The 18911-nt window shown below is 41.7% G+C and overlaps 1 protein-coding gene across 2 annotated transcripts in view; it reads right to left on the reverse strand.

Annotated features, from left to right (window-relative positions):
- TTYH1 (tweety family member 1) overlaps positions 1-18911 on the reverse strand; it is a 100434-nt gene that overhangs the window by 48012 nt on the left and 33511 nt on the right. For both annotated transcript variants that reach the window (XM_034423213.3, XM_034423212.3), the window contains exon 2: positions 11417-11589. In XM_034423213.3, the coding sequence (XP_034279104.1) occupies positions 11417-11589 (173 nt within the window). The remainder of the gene's footprint in view (positions 1-11416; positions 11590-18911) is intronic.

An 18911-nucleotide genomic window follows, 5' to 3' on the forward strand; every position in this document is an offset into this window, starting at 1 on the left:
AAAAACATTAACTTAAATCAAAATCTGAAATATTAAAAATGATCTAAAGCAACAATTTAAAACAACTGAAATTAGCCAATAAAACCAACTATTTAAAAAGTCTGCTTAAAAACAGGTGGTTTCAGGATATTTAATTGGGAGTCCCATCTCAGCAGGATAAGCATTTCAAGAAGGGCAGCTATAGAGAAAGCTGGAACCTGTGTAGTCATAAAATAAGGATCTGGCAACCATAGGCAAATCTCAGATTCTCTCAAGTCTTAAAAGAATTTGGAAGTACTATAGGTCTTTGAAGGTAATAAAGTAGCACTTTATGTTTCACTCAGAACAGATTGGCTTTTAGCACTGACATAACATAGTTCCTTTGAGCTCTTTCGGGACCAACTTGGTCATTGAGTTCTAATGGAAGGTGAATCACATCAGCAAGATATCAATGGAGGATTAATTTCACCTTGGTGTTTAATAATGTACAGGCAGTCCTCGACTTAAAACAGTTCGTTTAGTGACCTTCAAAGTTACAAGGGCACTGAAAAAAGTGACCTATGACTGATGTAACACCGCCATGATCACACGGTCAAAATTCAAACGCTTGGAAACTGGCATGTACTTATTACGGTTGCAGTATCTTGTGGGCCAATGTGGTCAGCTTTTGTGACAATGGGGAACCCAGATTCATTTAATAACCATGAGACTAATTTAATAGTTGCAGTGATTCACATAACAAGAAAGAAAGATTGTAAATTGGGGCAAAATTCACTTAACAAATATCTTGCTTAACAACAGAAATTTTGGGCTCAACTGTTATTGTATAATCTGAGGGCTATCTGTATATGAACAAGGGTCATTTGGGATGCTATGTGTGTTTGGGTATTGTACACTATGTCATATTCCCTTAACTTAGTTAATTTTACTTTACAATTTGACATCAGATGGTCAAATACTTTGACTATAACTAGTAGAAGTATTTTCCACCAGTTATTTTTGCTACTGTTCTTCATGCTATTGTTAACAAATTATACTGTCCCAAATGATTTATTTTCTTTCTTTTCCTTTTTCCATCCCTATTGGCATATGCACTGCTCTTATTTCTAAAGATGGTGAGAGAAATGATGGAGCAATACTCTTTAACCTGGTAGTCCCTAAGGTGGTTTTTTTCAAGAGGCAATTGGATTTTCTGGTTTTTCTTTGAAGACATTTCACTTTTCATCCAAAAAGCTTCTTCAGCTCTGACTGGATGGTGGACTCTCCATAGACTTTAACCTGGTAAGCTCCAGACTCTTGGAATGCAACTTCCAATGTTCCATTTCATAAAACAGCTGCCTTTGAAGATTGAATATAGGTAGTCCTCAACTTACGACCACAACTGAGCCCAAAATTTCTATTGCTAAGCGAAACATTTGTTAAGTGAGTTTTGTCCCATTTTACAACCTTTCTCGCCACGGTTGTTAACTGAATCACTACACTTGTTAAGTTAGTAATATGATTGTTAAGTGAATCTGGCGTCCCCATTGACTTTGATTGTCGGAAGGTCACAAAAGGTGATTGCATGACCCCGGGACACTGCAACTAAAATATGAGTCAATTGCAAAGCATCTGCATTTTGAACATGTGACCTCAGGATGTTGCAACAATTGTAAGTGTGAAAAATTGTCATAAGTTATTTTTTTTTCAGTGCCATTGTAACTTAGAACGGTCGCTAAACAAACTGTTTAGGTAAGTCGAGGACTACCTGTATTGAAGAATGAATATTGTTGTAGCTCAATACATTTGGGGGAATTAGTCTGGGAAAATATACTTTATGAACTTCCAAATCCACTGGATCTTCTGTTCCTGCTTAAATGCTCCCTATATCTATGCCGTAGATAACCCATTTATTAAATGAGGTTTGTACAGCTAAGCTACTGTATTAGCAGCAGAAAATTCCATTTATCTTAAAAAAGCAAGAAGAAAACCACGGATATGAATAGTTTTAGGATGAAATATTTAGTTATTTCTAGACACCTACCCACTCGGTTCTACTGGCGGAATGTCCTAACCTCACCTCTGAACTCAGGACAACCTCAAGCTTTTTCTCCTGTTCAAGACAATCAGATTCAGAAGTAAACTCAGGGGGAAAAAACCCAACTTCAACAGCCTCCAGTGAAAAGCATCAATGGAAAAGTCTTAGTTTGAATAGAGGAATATGAAGGGGTCTTTTCTTCCCTCTCTTTCTCTCTTTCAGTTTTCTAACCCTTCCCCCACCTGTTGTTTCTTTTTTCTACACTAGTAGGAAAAAAAAACAGCTATTGGGGTAGAAATTGTTGTGGAAAAAGAACTAAAAAGAAGAAATGTTCAAAGATTAGGATTACTTAAAAAACTTCTAACTCCATGGTTTTCCAGTTTCAGGGCTGTTCACATTTTTAAAAAAACCACCACTTGGGGTAAGAATTGCTCTCTTCTCTCATCTAATGTCTGGCTCGGATGTCAGCAACCTGTGGCTCTGGAGCCACATGCGGCTCTTTGGGCCCTCTGCTGTGGCTCCCTGTCAGGTGATCCCACCATTGGCTGGCCCTGCCCCTGCCCCTCACCCTCCCCTCCCAATCACTTCTCGCCTGGCCTGAGAAGGTAAGGGCAATGACGGGGAAATGGAGAAGTGGCCAGGGCAGAGACAGAGAGATACAGAGAGAGGGGGAGAGAGAGGGGGAGAGGGGGGAGGGAGGGAGGGAGAGAGAGAGAGAGAGAGATGTCAAAAGGGTTTTGTGGTTCCCGGTGTTTTTTAACAACCAGTTCTCTGCCCTAATGACTGGCCGGGTACGCTAGTGGGGATCATGTGACTGGTGGAAGTGAGTGACATCAAGTTGGCCACGCCCACCCAGGTTTTGTGGCTCCCGGTGTTTTCTTTTCTGTGGGAAACGGGTCCAAATGGCTCTTTGAGTGTTTAAGGTTGCGGACCCCTGGTCTGGCTTGTTGTGATTCTGTCTTATTTTCGAATTTTTCCAGCATGCAATTTCTGAATGGCTAAGAAAGCATCCCTTTTAGGATCAACCATAACTCTAAGATAAGACTTTTTAATAACCATGATTTGTTATTCAAATCACAACATAGGTAGTCCTCGACTTGCAACAGTTCATTTAGTGACTGCACAACGGCACAGAAAAAAGTGACCGGTTTTCACACTTACAACTATTGCAGCATCCCCATGGTTGTGTGATCAAAATTTGGATACTTTACAACTGATTCATATTTACGACGGTTGCAGTGTCTCAGCGTCTTGTGATCAGCTTTTGAGATCTTCCGGCAAGCAAAGTCAATGGAGAAGCCAGATTCACTTAACAACCGTATTACTAACTTAACAACTGCAGTGATTCATTTAATAACTGTGGCAAGAAAGGTCGTAAAATGGGGCAAAACTCACTTAGCAAATATTTCGTTTAGCAACATAAATTTTGGGCTCAAGTATAGTCGTAAGTCGAGGACTACCTGTAGATAGAGTCACACATAATGCCCAACTATTATTAAGTGTGGTTCATAAATTGCAAGCAAACTAGCATAGATTCTTGTTAATCATTCAAACCATTCAAAACTCTTAAGCTGCCCTGAGAGAGAGAGAAAGAAAGATATTTCTCTTTTTAATGTTGTGGCTTCTCCTATTGTGATGGAAAGAGCGACCCAAATCCTTCCCTTCTCCCATCTCTTGCAGAACTTAGGGCCCCTCTTGTTATTAGGCCGCCAGTAGTAAATATCCTCCGCTCACCCGGCCTTGAACCAGGATCACAGGCTGCCATTCATGAGAGTGACTAGCAAACAGCCTTACTAGTAAGGTGAAGGTAACAAAGTGCGATTAGCATAAACGGGGCAGACTGTATGTAAAAGGCCTGGTCCATAAGGCTAAAGCCAGCTCTTAGGACGCCCCTAGCAACAGCTTTTGTTCTCCACTCCATGGGCCGATCCTGCCTCCATTGTCAAGGCTCTTTACTGTGGGAAGGATTTGGAAGGATTGTGTGGTGGGGCAGAATGTCTTTAAGCAATCCGTCCCCATCCACCCTTAGCTTACCCCAACTGGGACCAAGGAAATAGACAGAGGCACCATTGTTCCGGCCATGAATGGACCCAGCCTCCTCATGAATGGCTGCCTTATTTTTATGGTTGCTGGGCTTGTTCCCAAAGCGGCTGGGAATGGACCCCAATACGACCCTTGTCAAATCAGGACAGGGATGGGGTGTTGAGGGGGAAAGGGGGTAGAGGACAGAAGCTAGACTTTTTTTCTGTTTAAAAAATGGGGGTGGGGGTTAACCCACCACCACCACAGTTTTCACTCCAGAGATGGAATGGAGAAGAATTGAAGGAAAAGATGGTAGATTTGGTGATGGAATTGGGGGTTAGTTCTCTCTCTCTTTCTCTCTCCCTCCCCCCCTCTCTCTCTCACATACACACAAACACAGAGAGTTCCCTGGGGGAGATTGCTTGCCAAATTTTGCTGCTGAACCAATTTGGCCCAAACGATTGAGGGAAGTATTGTAGTATCGCACAATCAATGTCAGCTTGTACCCTCCCAACTATGCAGGATTCTGCCTCCCGCAGCTCGTTGTTGGCTGTTACAGGATGTAATGTCCCACACTTTTAAAGAGTCCCCGATCAGTGAAGACTCATACAATAGCCCAAGGGATCTTCTGAACAAAAGTTGCTCCCTCCAGACCAAAGATGTTTTCCATCTCGGCCCATTTAGTTTGGTTGTCTTACACGTTGCTCCGGTTTCCAAAATTTTACAAAGGGAAAAGGAGGAAGACGTTGGTGGCAATGAATGATCTGAAAAATATAGGTTCAGGGATCTGGAGTGGTTTTAGCCTTCCTTTTGCTTAATTGGCAATGTCTAATTAGTTCTGGATCATTTTTTTGTTCTTTATGTGGACAGTCAGAGTCAAAACAGTGCAATAGGCAGCCATATAAATCAAATACATACATAACATGTGCACAATTGATAGCTTGTCTGTATTACCTAATGTTTGATGTTTATTTGTAAGTGAGAATTCTAGGAATTTTAGGCACCTTTTGTTGATTTCTGTTATCTATAGAAAAACTGTGTCCCCCCCCCACTTTTTTTTTAATTTCCCTTATTTAGTACCCTCTCTCAATCTTTGGACTTTTACATGTACTGGAAGTATAATTTCCAGAATTTCTAACATGGGGAATTTCTAATAGATCTGTTGGGAAGATTGACATGTTGGGAAATGGAACAATTACAAGTAGCCCTCAACTTTCAACAGTTCATTTAATGACCGTTCAAAATTACAACATCACTGAAAAAAAGTAACTTACGACCGTTTTTCAAACTTACAACTATTGCAGCATCCCCATAGTCACATGATCAAAATTCAGATGCTTTGGCAATTCACTCATATTTATGACCGTTGCAGTGTCCTGGGTTATGTGATCCTCTTTTTGTGACCTTAGAAGCAAAATCAATGGGGAGGCAGGATTTACTGAACAACTGTGTTACTGACTTAACAACTGCAGCGATTGACTTAACAATTGTGGCAAGAAAAATCCTAAAATGGGGCAAAATTCACTTAACAAATGTTTCACTTAGCAACAGACATTTTCGGTTCAATTATGGTTGTAAATTGAGGACTACTCGTACAGTCAACAAGGCTGTAATCTTAGAACAGAGCCTTCCAAGTTCTTTGACATATGCAGATGTTCCTTTTTTTATGGTTTTGGGAAGAGGATGGCTTTATAAAACACAGGTTAGGAAGGAAAAGCTAGGAGTGAAGATTCTATGGCAGGATTCACACATCCAATTTATTGAACAAACTACAATCAGTTTTCATGTTACACACTTAACCAAATTCAGACACTTCAGATATGGTTAAGTGCTGCATGTGGCTCACTCAAAAAGTTCCTAGAAACAGGTTTATATGTGGCAGAGAAAAGGCATATGCTGTAGTCAGTGGTGGGTTGCTACCGGTTTGCCCCGGGTCAAGCAAACTGGTAGCAGTGGTGGCGGGAGGCTCCACCCACCCGCCTGGACGTCTCTGTGCATACGCACACACTCACAAGCAAACCGGTAGCAACAGGATTTGAATCCCACTACTGGCTGTAGTACACCATTTCTCAACCTTGACAGGTTTAAAATGTGTGGACTTTAATTTTCAGAATTCCTCAGCCAGCTATGCTGGCTGGGGAATTCTGGGAGTTGTAGTCCATACTTTTTAAAGTTGCCAAGGTTGAGAAATTCTGTGGTAGTGCCCTCCATTGTCTGAAATTCAACACTGAATTTTGGCTATCAACAGGCAGATTAACTTCAATTTATTTGGCTGTACCAGAATTAGGCCCTAAAAGGTGGTCCTTGATTTACAACCCCAAATTGAGCTAGAATTTCCATTACTAAGCAAGACAGTTGTTAAAGGAGTCATGCCCGATTTTATGACCTTTTTGTCGCAATTGATAAGCGAATCACTGCAGTTATTAAGTGAATCGTGCAGCTATTAAACAAATCTGGCTTTCCAAATTGTCTTTGTTTGTTGGAAGCTGGCTATGGAAAGTTGCAAATGGCAATCATATGATCCCAGGATTCTGCATTCGTCCTAAATCCATGCTGGTTTCCAAGTACTTGAATTTAGATCATGTAACCCTGGGGATGCTGCAACAGTCATAAATGCGAGAAGCCGGTTGTAATTTATCTTTCTTCAGCGCCACTGTATTTTCAAACTGCCACTAAACAAATCTTTGTAAGTCAAGGACTATCTGTACCAGTGGTGAAATCCAAATTTTCTTACTATCGATTCTGTGGGCGTGGCTTGGTGGGCATGGCAAGGGAAGGATACTGCAAAATCCTCATTCCCTCCCCACTCCTGGGGGAAGGATATTGCAAAATCTCCATTCCCTCTCCACTCTGGGGCCAGCCAGAGGTGGTATTTGCCGGTTCTCTGAACTACTCAAAATTTCCACTACCGATTCTCCAGAACCTGCTGGATTTCACTCCTGATCTATACTACATACTGCTTCTAACATTCCGCTTCCTTGTCTCATATCTGTGTCCTCTGTTAGAGAGATAATCAGGATATGCTTTAATATTGTTTATTTTGCTGATTTCAGCATCCCCATGAAGCCTGAAGGAGTAACGGGGAGGGGTGGGGAGAGAGAGATGGAAGAATCTTGACTTCTAGTCCGAAAGCATATAAATATATTACAAGTTGGCTATAAAACTAACACCTGCTGCTTCCCTTCTGCCCGCTAATAATGTCTGTTCAGTGAATGTGTTTTGCGTTGTTACTATTTTGTAGTAAGTACAACACGATCCGTTTGGAGCTTAAACATTCTGTTAAGACATCCGCCAGCTTCTCAGAAGCGAAGCTGTTATGACCCCTTTACTATCAGCCTTTCCTTGAGAAAACTCTGCAGAAAAAGCTGCCGAGGGAATGAATGACAGAGCAACCGGGGGACAAGGAGGAACCGTCTTTTGTGTGAGAACAAACAAAGTGTTAAAACAGGAATTGTAACAGATCTCCACCCCTACCACCCCTCAAGGATGAGTCCTTCCTTTCAGCTTCATTCATGTCGAAATTGACAAAAACACATGCTATTCATCAGGATGCCAGTTCAGTCATCAGTTTTGATGGTTGGCCATTTTGTGTGTGTGTGTGTGTGTGTGTGGGCTGTACACCTTTCATTCTTTAAAAGAGGGATGCATTTATAGGTATCGTTATTCACTCCAAGCATTCACTGGATTTTTTTTTATTTTTTAAAAGCACGGTGAGTTTTATAAAGACGACGCTATCTGTAGCCAGCTACGATGGAGCAAAACTGACAGGGGCAGAAGGATGTTGTGATGCAAATCCTGTCTTTGGGAGTTTTCATCCCAGGGCCTGGCACAGATGTGTAAGTTAAGCATCATGGTACATGTTTAATCTTTCCTGGTCCCACCTGAGGACATCCAGATCTACAGAGTTGCAAAGGTGGAACAGGGATTATAGGAAAGAAAAAAAATGACAGCTCAGCCAGATAACAGAGTTCAAGTGCAGCAAAAAGAAAACAATTGCTCTTCCTCTGCTGTTCTACTATTCTAAGGATGTCATGTCTGTCCCTGACCTATGTTACAGATCTACAACCTCTACCAATATGGCAGTCTCCTTCTTTTTACCTTTCCAGCTCTGAAGAGCAGATTTTTGATGTAGAAACGATGGAATACAGATGAGGATTTAAAACCTTTGCTTTATAGCGCAGCTAAGCTCTCTCTCTCCCCCCCTCCGGTGTGTGTGTGTGTGTGTGTGTGTGTGTGTGTGTGTGTGTGTAGGAGATGGGGGGAGGGGGAACGGAGAGAAGCTGAAGAGGGACAGCAGTAGAAACAAGTGAAATTGGGGACTGGTTTGCAGAGAGTGCAAGACCTGGAATAACAAGTACACAAAGGGGCCTGGTGAGGATGTGATGGAATAGAGAGAATGGGACACAATTTCTTATTCTGAATGGAACAAGAGGCTCATTGTGGCTTCATTTCAGAAAAAAAAAAAGGGGTGTGTGTGGAGATGATGGGCGATGAATGAGAGATGGGAGAGAACTACCAGAGGCTTGAAAGAAACAGAGAAACCAATAATATTCTAGACAGTAAATGTCTGGAAGGGGTGGATATTGAGGAACTGGGCTTTGTAGCTTTTCTCTTAGAGAAGGAAGTGTAGAATTCCCACGAAAGCCACTTTTACTGTGACTTAGCTGCCAATTGATACGTACACCTTACTTAGCTTCTACTAGCCTGCGCTGCTAAATTAACCAGGATATTTAATCTTACCCTATTGACTGAATCAAGGTGATTGAGCCGTTGCATTATAAACCAAAAGAAAATCTTGTTACGCATGACTGGCTTGTAAAGGATGCCAGAATCCAAGAAGCTGAGCTTGGCTGATTTATTCATGCACTGAGGAGCATTGTCTTGTGCATGACCCTTATTTGTGAAATCATTACCTTGGCAAAGGATTAGTGTGTGCTTCCTTCACCTTAAGTCAAGACTTCTTTTTCAGTTGAGCTCAGCTGCTGGCGACTTCATGGCCATTCCCATCTAACTGTCTTGGCAGCAGTATGGAAATGGTGTCACTGGTTTTTTTCCAACAAGCCTTTTCCATTTTCCAGTCTAGACCAAAGCCCTGGGATTCTCTGGAGAACTCCCATTCAAATACTAACTAGATCTGAGCTCAAACAAAATTGACCAGGTGCTGCCAGCTGGATGATCCCCAGTCTACTACTTGCCAATGTTTTAGACCGCAGTTCCCATTTTTCTTTGATCATTGTCCTTAATGACTGTCTGGGATTCAGAGATTACTTAAAAATTAGGTAATTTTGGATGGAGAAATGGTATCTTTGATAACTCTTGGTAGTACAGGTAGTCCTCGACTTACAACCATTCATTTAGGGACTGTTTGAAATTACAATGTCACTAACTTACTAGTAGTTTTCGCACAACCAGTGCAGCGTTTCCAGATAACATGATCAAAATTTGGGCACTTGGCAATTGCCCACTAATTACGAAGTTCTTAATGTCATGTAATTGTCATTTGCGATCTTCCCATCTGGCTTCCGACAAGGAAAATCAGTGGATTTAGTTAATGACCGTGTGATTCAATCAACAGTGATTTGGTTAACAACCATTAACAATCGTAAAATCAAGTGCGGCTCACTTAACAACTGCCTTGCTTAGCAATGGAAATTCTGGTCCCAGTTGCGATTGTAAATCAAGGACTACCTGTAACAGGACTACCTGTAACAGGGACCTTGGAGGCCTTCTAGTCCAACCCCTTGCTCAAGCAGGAGACCCTATACCAGTGATGGTGAAACTTTTTGCCGTCGAGTGCCAAAAGTGGGGGGAACGCGGGGGATCGCGTGTGCACGTGCCCACACACATAATTCAATGTGCCCTGCCCCTACGCATGCTTGTGTAACCCATGTGCATATGCACGTGAGCCCCCCCCGCACTCCCCCCGCTTTTCGCACGCAATGGCCTGGTGGGCCCGGTAGGCCTGTTTTTCGTGCTCCCCAGGCTCCAGAGCCTTTCTAGAAGTCTGGTGAAAGTGAAAAATAGGCCTTCCCCAACCCCCCGGAAGCCCTCCGGAGGCCGGAAGCAGCCTGTTTCCTGACTTCCAGTGGTCCTGAAAGGCCTGAAAATCAGCTTGCACGCGCCAGAGCTGAACTATGGCAATGCTTGCGTACCCACCGATATGGCTCCGTGTGCCACCTGTGGCACGCATGCCATAGGTTCGCCATCACAGCCCTATACCATTTCAGACAAACAGTTGTGCAATCTCTTCTTAAAAACCTCAAGGTGTTGGAGTGCCCACATGTGATGCCACCCTCTGGAAACTCTTAGATGGAACCACAAATATTTGTACACTCCCAGATCAGTTAATTTCATCAGATGTCATAATCATCATAATAGCCTATAATTTTCCATATGCAGTTCCCCTCAATGAAAACGGTTGGTTGGTTCAGATGAGCTTTTCTGCATTTTAGCAACTTGAAGATGAGTAAGCTTCACCTCCCAGAATTCCCCAGCCAGCATGGGGGATTCTGGGAGTTGAAATCCAGCACTGTTTAAGAGTAACCTTCCCCAAATTCATGCCCTTTAGATGTGTTGTGAATACAACTCCCAGAATTCCCTGGCCAATATATCTTTGCTTGTGTTATTTAAGAATTATAGGAGGTGCAGTCCTGAAACATCTGGAAGCCATTAGTTTGGAGAAGGCTGTTTTAGACACAGGAAATGGGGCATAAGACCTTTCTATCCAAAAAGGGCAAGAAGACTGTCTAATAGGTGAAATGGTGAAGTGAAGTATGACTGAAAGTGAAAGTATGCTGAAGGGATATGTAGCCACCAGGTGGGATCTTACCAACTCCTCAAGCCACTTGATCCAGAGTCTAAGGACTGCAATACAGGTAATCCTTGCCTTACAACCACAATTGAGCCCAAAAGTTCCATTGCTAAGCAAGACAGTTGTTAAGTGAGTTTTGCCCCATTTAACGACCTTTCTTGCCACAGTTGTTAAATGAATCACTGCAGTTGTTAAGTTAGTAACATGGTTAAGTGAATCTGGCTTCCCCGAGACATTGCAACTGTCCCAAATGCATGCCAGTTGCTAAGCGTCTGAATTTTGATGAGGTGACCACGGGGCAACAGTCATAAGCGTAAAGCAGTCATGCCACTTTTTTCAGCGTCACTGTAACTTTGAATGGTCACTAAACGAATGGTTGTCAACCAAGGATTACCTATATAGCTCTTTACATCTGTCAGAAATTATTCTAAAGCAGAATCAAGAAGGGCATTACAAACGTGTCTCAAGCATTAAGCCAGTCGGTTTTCCTAACACTGAACCTGTTTCCAACCTGGTTGCCTACGTCATAGAAAATGACATTTCTAGCCCAGGAATGACAGCTATTACAGAAAGGGGTCTTCCTTTACCAGCAGATGATAACCGCAGCCACACAGCTCCAGGTGACGCAGCAAACCCTTTGTGTCTTCGTCTCCTCCTCGTCTTCATTACTGCAGCAGCAAAAACGGATCAGGTAGACGCAGATAAGAACTAGACTGATGGCAAAGCACAAACCTGAGACACTGGCCAGGAACAGAAGTGCCTAAAGAATGAACAGAGATTTATAAAAAATAAAACTAAGTAGTTTTCAGTCCATAAGTTACTATTAAGAAAATACAGGTAGTCCTCGATTTACGGCCACAATGCAGCACTTAACATTTCTGTTGCTAAGTGAGACATTTTGTTAAGTGAATTTTGCCCCGTTTTACGACCTCTCTTGCCATGGTGGTTAAATGAATCACCGTGGTTGTTAAGTTAATAACATGGTTGTTAAATGAACCTGGCTTCCCTTTTGATTTTGCTTGCCAGAAGGTCTCAAAAGGTGATCACATGACCCTGAGACACTACAATTTCAAATGTCAAACTTTTATTGTCACATGTGTACAATGTGATTGGCTGAGCCTCCCTTCGTGCACCCCCCCCAACCCAATACAACTGCCATAAATATGAGTCAGTCTCTGAATTTTGATCACATGACCCTGGGGATTCTGCAACCGTCATAAGTGTGAAAAACGGTCATAAGTCACTTTTTTCAGTGCCGTTGTAAATTTGAATGGTCACTAAATGAATTGCTGTAAGTCGAGGATTAATCTGTGAAGTGCAACACTGTACATCCGTGTTCTCCTTATCAACACGGATGCTACATGCCTCCTTTCTTTCTCTCTCACATTTCTAGTTGTGATGAATAAGGAGATAGGTTTGATAGCATAAAGGTAGGATCTGTTTCTAAGACCATTTTTCCATTATAGCTTTTTTGAGCTTTCTCCTCACTGACAAACAATAATTGAAAGATTTTAGAAGACATTGTCAAATACCGAACACTTGTATTCAGGGCCGGATTTAGATGAAAAGAGGCCCTAGGCTATTCCACTTATGAGGTCCTTTCACCTATAGTGAAAGTGTAATTTTAATTTTGCTAACAATTTGAATGTAGGCCCCTCTTGATCTTGAGGCCCTAGGCTGAAGCCTAGTTAGCCTATAGGAAAATCCGGCCCTGCTTGTATTTGACAGACACTGTCAAATACCGAACAGCAGTAAGGTTCTTGTAAGTCAAAGCTACCCATTATTGCTGTTCAAAAGTCAGTGTGGCTTCTCTGTTTTTAATTTTTTTTTTTATGGTTAAAAATAAAAGATGGGGTAAGCAATTGAGAAAACATGGCTAGCTTTGAAAAGAAGACAATATTCCCCCCTCCACAAATCCTGGGAAATGAATGTACCACTGGAAGCATAAGGAGAAAGCTGTGGGCAGCTTTCAAAGCATTTGGACAAAATGCAGCTGCTTTAATGTTTCAAAAAGAGAAGCTTTTGTGCTTTCTGAATCGTCTCTTCCAAAGTCTTTACACAGACCAATTGTGTGATGAAAGTTTTATCTGGGAAAACTGTTGCAAACCTGGTACTCTCCCGATGTGGTCTCCATCAACATGCTTCCCTTGCACATATCCATTAGCCCTTCTTATCTCTTACTTCATTCCCTCCATGAAACTGTTTGGACCATTATTTCCCTCTTTTTTGATACAGAGTAGAAAAGTGGTGGGGGAAACAGAGGCTAATTCATATTCCAATATGCCTTTGCCATGCTTCTAGTATTTCTAAGTTACAATCCAGAGAAATGACGCAAAAGCTCATTTTGCATTTATAGTGGTAGTCCTTGAGTTACAATTGTTCGTTTAGTGACCATTCATAGCTATAACGGCACTGAAAAAAAGTGACTTGTGATCATTTTTCACACGACCGTTGCAGCATCCCCGTGGTCACATGATCAAAATCTGGATGCTTGGCAACCGATTCATATTTATGATGGTTGCAGAGTCTCTCAGTCACATGATCCTGTTTTGGGATATTCTGGCAAGCAAAGTCAACGGGGAAGCCAGAATCACTTAATTAATCACATTTACAGCTGCAGTGATTTGGTTAACAACTGTGGCAAGAAAGGTCATAAAATCAGGCAAAACTCACTTAACAACTGTCTCGCTTAGCAACAGAAATCTGGGGCTCAATTGAGGTTGTAAGTTGATGATTACCTGTACTACAATTAAGGATTTTATTGCTTATTTAAATCAGACTCTATAGTGGACTTATTCTGCTCACATTGTCTAGTTTTGATTTCAAAATGAAAGATAACTTATAAAAATACATACCCAGACTTGAGCCCTAATCTTTCAGAAAGCACATAAGATTTCTTAATAATATTTGACAATAGGTTCAAAACCATGGCTTCCGGCAAATCTTCATTGTTTTATGGATTTTGGAGAAGTTAATGAGCTTCCCAGTCATTATTGTTTAGCTTTAAAAAATTCAATCTACTGTGAGCCATTTGTCACAATAATAACATATGTCCCCCAATCCTACCTCCATGGGGTTCTTGGTGATCTCTAAGCTTGGTGGTTTTCTTGTAGACGTTTCATTACCAAATTAGATAACATCATCAGTGCTAGATGATGTCAGGTCTAGCACTGATGATATTACCTAGCTTGGTGATGAAACATCTGGAAAAAACCCACCAAGCTCAGAGAGCATCAAGGACCCATATTTTGAAATCTGAACTACAAATATTCTCTCCTATCAATCCAACCTCCATTTTCTTTCCCTTTCCCTAAAAGTTGCTGGTTCATGTCATGATCCTTGTGTATATGATGTCATTTGCTCCTTTTTCTGCCTGGGGAGATGCCTGTGGCTTCTTTTATTGTCCTCCTCCAAAAAATTTTAGAATTTATTCCTGTGCGATCTTCTATCTGGTTAACACCAATAGGAAACCTGTAGCCTACCAGATATTGGGCTGAAGTCTTCTGGCCAGCAGTCCTACCAGTAAGATCAGGATATGGAATACTGGAAACCGGAGTTCAGCAGAACTGAAGGATCACAGGCCCACATGCATTATAAAAGGATACAATAGTACTAAATAAAAACAACAGAATTCAGCGGAATCTAGTCCCATTTCCACTTAACTTGACAATGAGCCAAAATAAAACAGAATTGGGCTTCCTTTTTGGTAAACACACTCTGTGTCCTTGCTTTCTATTTGAACTCAGAATTTGAGCATTTGGAAAAACAAAGGCTTGAATATTTTAAAGTAGCACAGAATACAAACAATCCTGCATTGTTTAGATGTTAATCCTGGCTGTACAGACTTATTCAGATACCAAAAGGCACCCTCTGTTTATAACTTTAAGGGTTCTGGATTGGTTTACAACGTCTGTTCACATGTTCTACAATCCTTGATTGAAGAACAATCTGGAGAAGGTGCTTAACAAACCTATAGACCAGGGGTGTCAAACTCAAGACCTGGGGGCTGGATCTGGCCTGCTGGGTACTTAGATTTGGCCTGCTGGGTACTTAGATATGGTCTGTGGGACCACCCTGGAAACAGTGGACTGGCCCGCCGTGCTTCTGCCAGCAAAAACGTGCTCCCGAGCTCTGTTTTCGGCTGCCACAGCCTCCTGCAACTTTCTGCCAGTGAAAATGGCAGAGGGTTGCAGGAGGCCATGACACCGAAAACAGAGCTCGGGAGCACGTTTTTGCTGGCAGAGTGTTTGGGCCGCCACAGGCACCCCCGACAGGAGTGATGTCAAGCTGGCCATGCCCACCCTGGCCATCCCCACCCCCCGAGGTCAAACACAACCCTGATGTGTCCCTTAATTAAATTGAGTTCGAGACCCCTGCTATAGACCGTATACAGGTAGTCCTCAACTTACAACAGTTTATTTAGTGACCGTTCAAAGTTACAACGGCACTGGAAAAAATGACTTATGACCGTTTTTCACACTTACGACCATTATAGCATCGCCATGGTCACATGAACAAAATTCTTGGCAACTGGCTCATATTTATGATGATTGCAGTATCCTGTGGACATGTGATCCTCTTTTGTGACCTTCTGACAAGCAAAGTCAATGGGGAAACGATGGCATATTCCCTTAAGAATCATGTTACTAACTTAACAACTACAGTCATTCACTGAACAACCATGGCAAAAAAAAAAAAAGGTTATAAAATGGGGCAAAATTCACTTAACAAATGTCTCACTTAGCAACAGAAATTTGGGGCTGAATGGTGGTCATAAGTCAAGGACTACCTGTAAATATTTATTTATTTTTTCCCCCCATATTTTTCTTCCTGCTCCTTTCCCATCCAGGGTTATTCGACAGTTTTTTCAGCTGATGTCCTGACTCAGAATACAGCAGGTTCCAAGTGCCGTCCTGATGTCTGAGATTGCTCGAAGCCATAAGTTCTGGGCATGAGTAAGAGTATTTATTTGCTTCGTGCGCTCTCTCTCTTTACCTCTCCCTTTGACAAACAGATTACAGGCAATCTGACAATTTGCCTGGGCTGAGACTCTACAATCTGTGCCGACAACAGCTGGCACAGGCAGGGAGTGGCTGGTGGTAAAGTCTGTTACTAGCCTTTCATGCCTGAAAACATTTTCAATCACAAGAGCTCATCCAGCATCTATTCAAGGCTCACACAAGCAGCCATCCATTTTCACCCAGAGCTGATGTACCACTTCACACAAAGGTATTTACCATCTTTTCTTCCCTGCAGATGCTATTCACCCAAAGTGCATTAACCCTCGCCTGCCCGCTAACTTTTGAGACCCTATCCACCAACCAAACACACTGTTCATTGTCTGATAATTCCTCTTCTCATTCTAAAATCTTTCATTTCTGCCTCGTACCTATCTTGCAAAACATCTGAATTAGTCAAATTAGACCAAGTGCATCAACTTTTAGCACTTACACAGGGCAAAGAGGTTTATATTCTACAGGGCAAAAATTACAATTAAAAAATAGCAGAGGTTAAATATTGCTATGAGAATCCAGATCCAAAACAAATGCACTAAATCTCATCACTGTGGGGTCAATCACTGAGAACTGAACTCAATAGAACTCAATAGAAGGGATCTTGGAGGTCTTCTAGTCCAACCCCCTGCTCAAACAGGAGATGAGTCATAGGACTGTCTTCCTGTGTTGTTCAGCAACTGGAATTCAGAGGTGGCTATTGCTACTGGATGTAATGTGTAGCCATCATGCTTAATAGCTTCTGGCAGCAGCATCCTCCATGAATTTGTTAACAAGCACCTGCCCATCACTTAAGATCTTCCTTGGAAGGCCTTCTCCTGAAACATTAATAAAGACGGGTCTTCTTATAAAGTAGAATGCCACAAACACTTACATCATAATAAATTTGTTAGCTCTGAAGAAGTCGCCAGACATTTTATTGCTTATGCTGCAACATTCGGGAGATAATCTTTCTGGGAACTATGCTACAGCATGTTCACCTTTTTAAAAAAACGTATTTTAAGTGCCAGGTGAAGTCCTTTCAGTGCTTCCAGGCATTTCTTTGTTTATTCATTAGATTTTTATTCCATTGAATATATCACTGTCTCCTTCATTCCCACCTCCCCTTAACAACTATTCTGTGAGATAGATTTGATTGACAGAGTGCCAGATTTATATATTTGCTTCATTTTAAATGATAGCTGAAAAAAACTATATTGACCTGGAGTCTGTAAAGAGTAATCCAGGTCATAGTTGTCCCAAAGGTGCTTTTTCAAGAGGCAACTGGACTTTCTTGTTTTTTCTTTCAAGGTGTTTCACTTCTCATCCAAGAAGCTTCTTCAGCTCTGACAGGACAGTGGGGAATGAAAGGATTTATATTCCTTTCAAGCAGCTGGTCATTTGCATCCTTTTAGAGGGTCATTGAAGCACTTGGAGGTTTATCTGTGTTCTCAGGGTCACCAGAGTGGTCCTCCTGGTTCCTGTAGTCTTCATTTGGAAATCCATTCCTACTCCCATACCATTCCAAGGGTGTTCATCCCAAATTGCATAACTAAAAGTAGTGTATTGGCCAGAGTTTATTAGAAATTTTAACCCTCAGTTAATTTGTGTGCAATTTTAAAAAGTTGCAATCATTTGCGTTTTAAACTGGTTTTATTCTAAAATTTGTTTTAGAGATCATTGCTTTACCTGTCTATTCGATAAAAAGAAAAGAAAAGCAGGACAAAGAACTCGTATAAACAAATTCCAGCCTTCACTTTCCTTTCATCCTACCAGTGGCGTTGAATTAAACCAAAAAGAGCCATTTACAAATCTGACATGCAATCACTGGAAAATCATTATCTAAATTGAGTCAGCCTTTATTTTTCAGCCTATTCATTTTCACAGGGCTGAGATGATTAGACAGGATGAAGTGCATTATTCTAAGTTCTTGAAAGGAGAACAATTCAATAATACCAGGATATGATAGGGCTAGGGAGGATATTTGGGTGGCAAAACCTTGGATAACCTTTAGATGGCAGCAAAGAGAAGCTGAACACGGTAATATTTGCTGCTAACTTATGGTCATCTGGATGTCTGCAGATATAACAGTACTAAATAAGCTGAATAAGGAAGCAAAGATTCGGTGGGTCAGAATTCATCTGTATGGCTTGTCTTTAATATCAAGTAGTCCTGAAAAATTATAAATATTGGGCAAAAACAATCTGTGAATGTGTAGAATACTTTTACCTCATCATGGAACACTTAGAAACAGCTTTCTTTTATCTGGCGCTGGGAAGAAGGGCATCCAATGCAGTCTTGGAGATAAGCTTGAATTCAAGGCTGTTTAGAGTAGGTTGCTCCCGAAAGGAATCTTTGGGTTCCCTCTCTGTCATTTGAGTCTCATCCATCTCTCTTGCATATACATATCATCAACAAATTGGATCAGCTGCAGCTGTGAGGCTTGGCCTGACCTACATATCAGAATGAGCACGCTCAACTCCTTGCTAGCTGTAGTAAGGGAAGCGACTCCCACAAACGTCCTCCTACTCACTCACAGACCGTGATGGTGATGTGCAGTTCCAGAATTACTCACAACTTCCCCCTGGCAGCTGAGCAAGAGACATTTCTCCAAACTTCTGCTATTTCCCATGATCTTGGCTTCAACTCTCTGTGCCCTTTCTGGTATCACACGCAATATTTACTTTTTCTTGGCCCTGAAGAATCACATTTCCTCTGCTGGTAGAGACTTCTGCCTTATACGAGAGATGAATTTCACATATGAAAAAGTTGAGGAGGAAGATGAACCAATGGAGGGAAACCCAAGACGGGAAAGGTCTTGAATTATAAATGTCTATGGAGATTCTCAGCCATCCAGGTCAAGGTTGTCTCAAAGATGCTTTTTCCAAAGGCAACTGGCCTTTCTTTGTTTTTTCTTGAAGACATTTCACTTTTCATCCCAGACGTTTCATCAGTTCTGGCAGGATGGTGGTGATGGTGGGAGGGGAAGCTGGAAGGATTGGTTCCGATGGATTGGGGGGTGGGGGGAATTAAAGGATCATATTTCTTTGCAGTCATCCGGTTGTTAACACTCTCTCTGAGAGCCATTGAG

This window comes from Pantherophis guttatus, chromosome 4, assembly GCF_059756535.1.
Source record: "Pantherophis guttatus breed Tessera chromosome 4, ASM5975653v1, whole genome shotgun sequence".
NCBI classification, from domain to species: Eukaryota; Metazoa; Chordata; class Lepidosauria; order Squamata; family Colubridae; genus Pantherophis; species Pantherophis guttatus.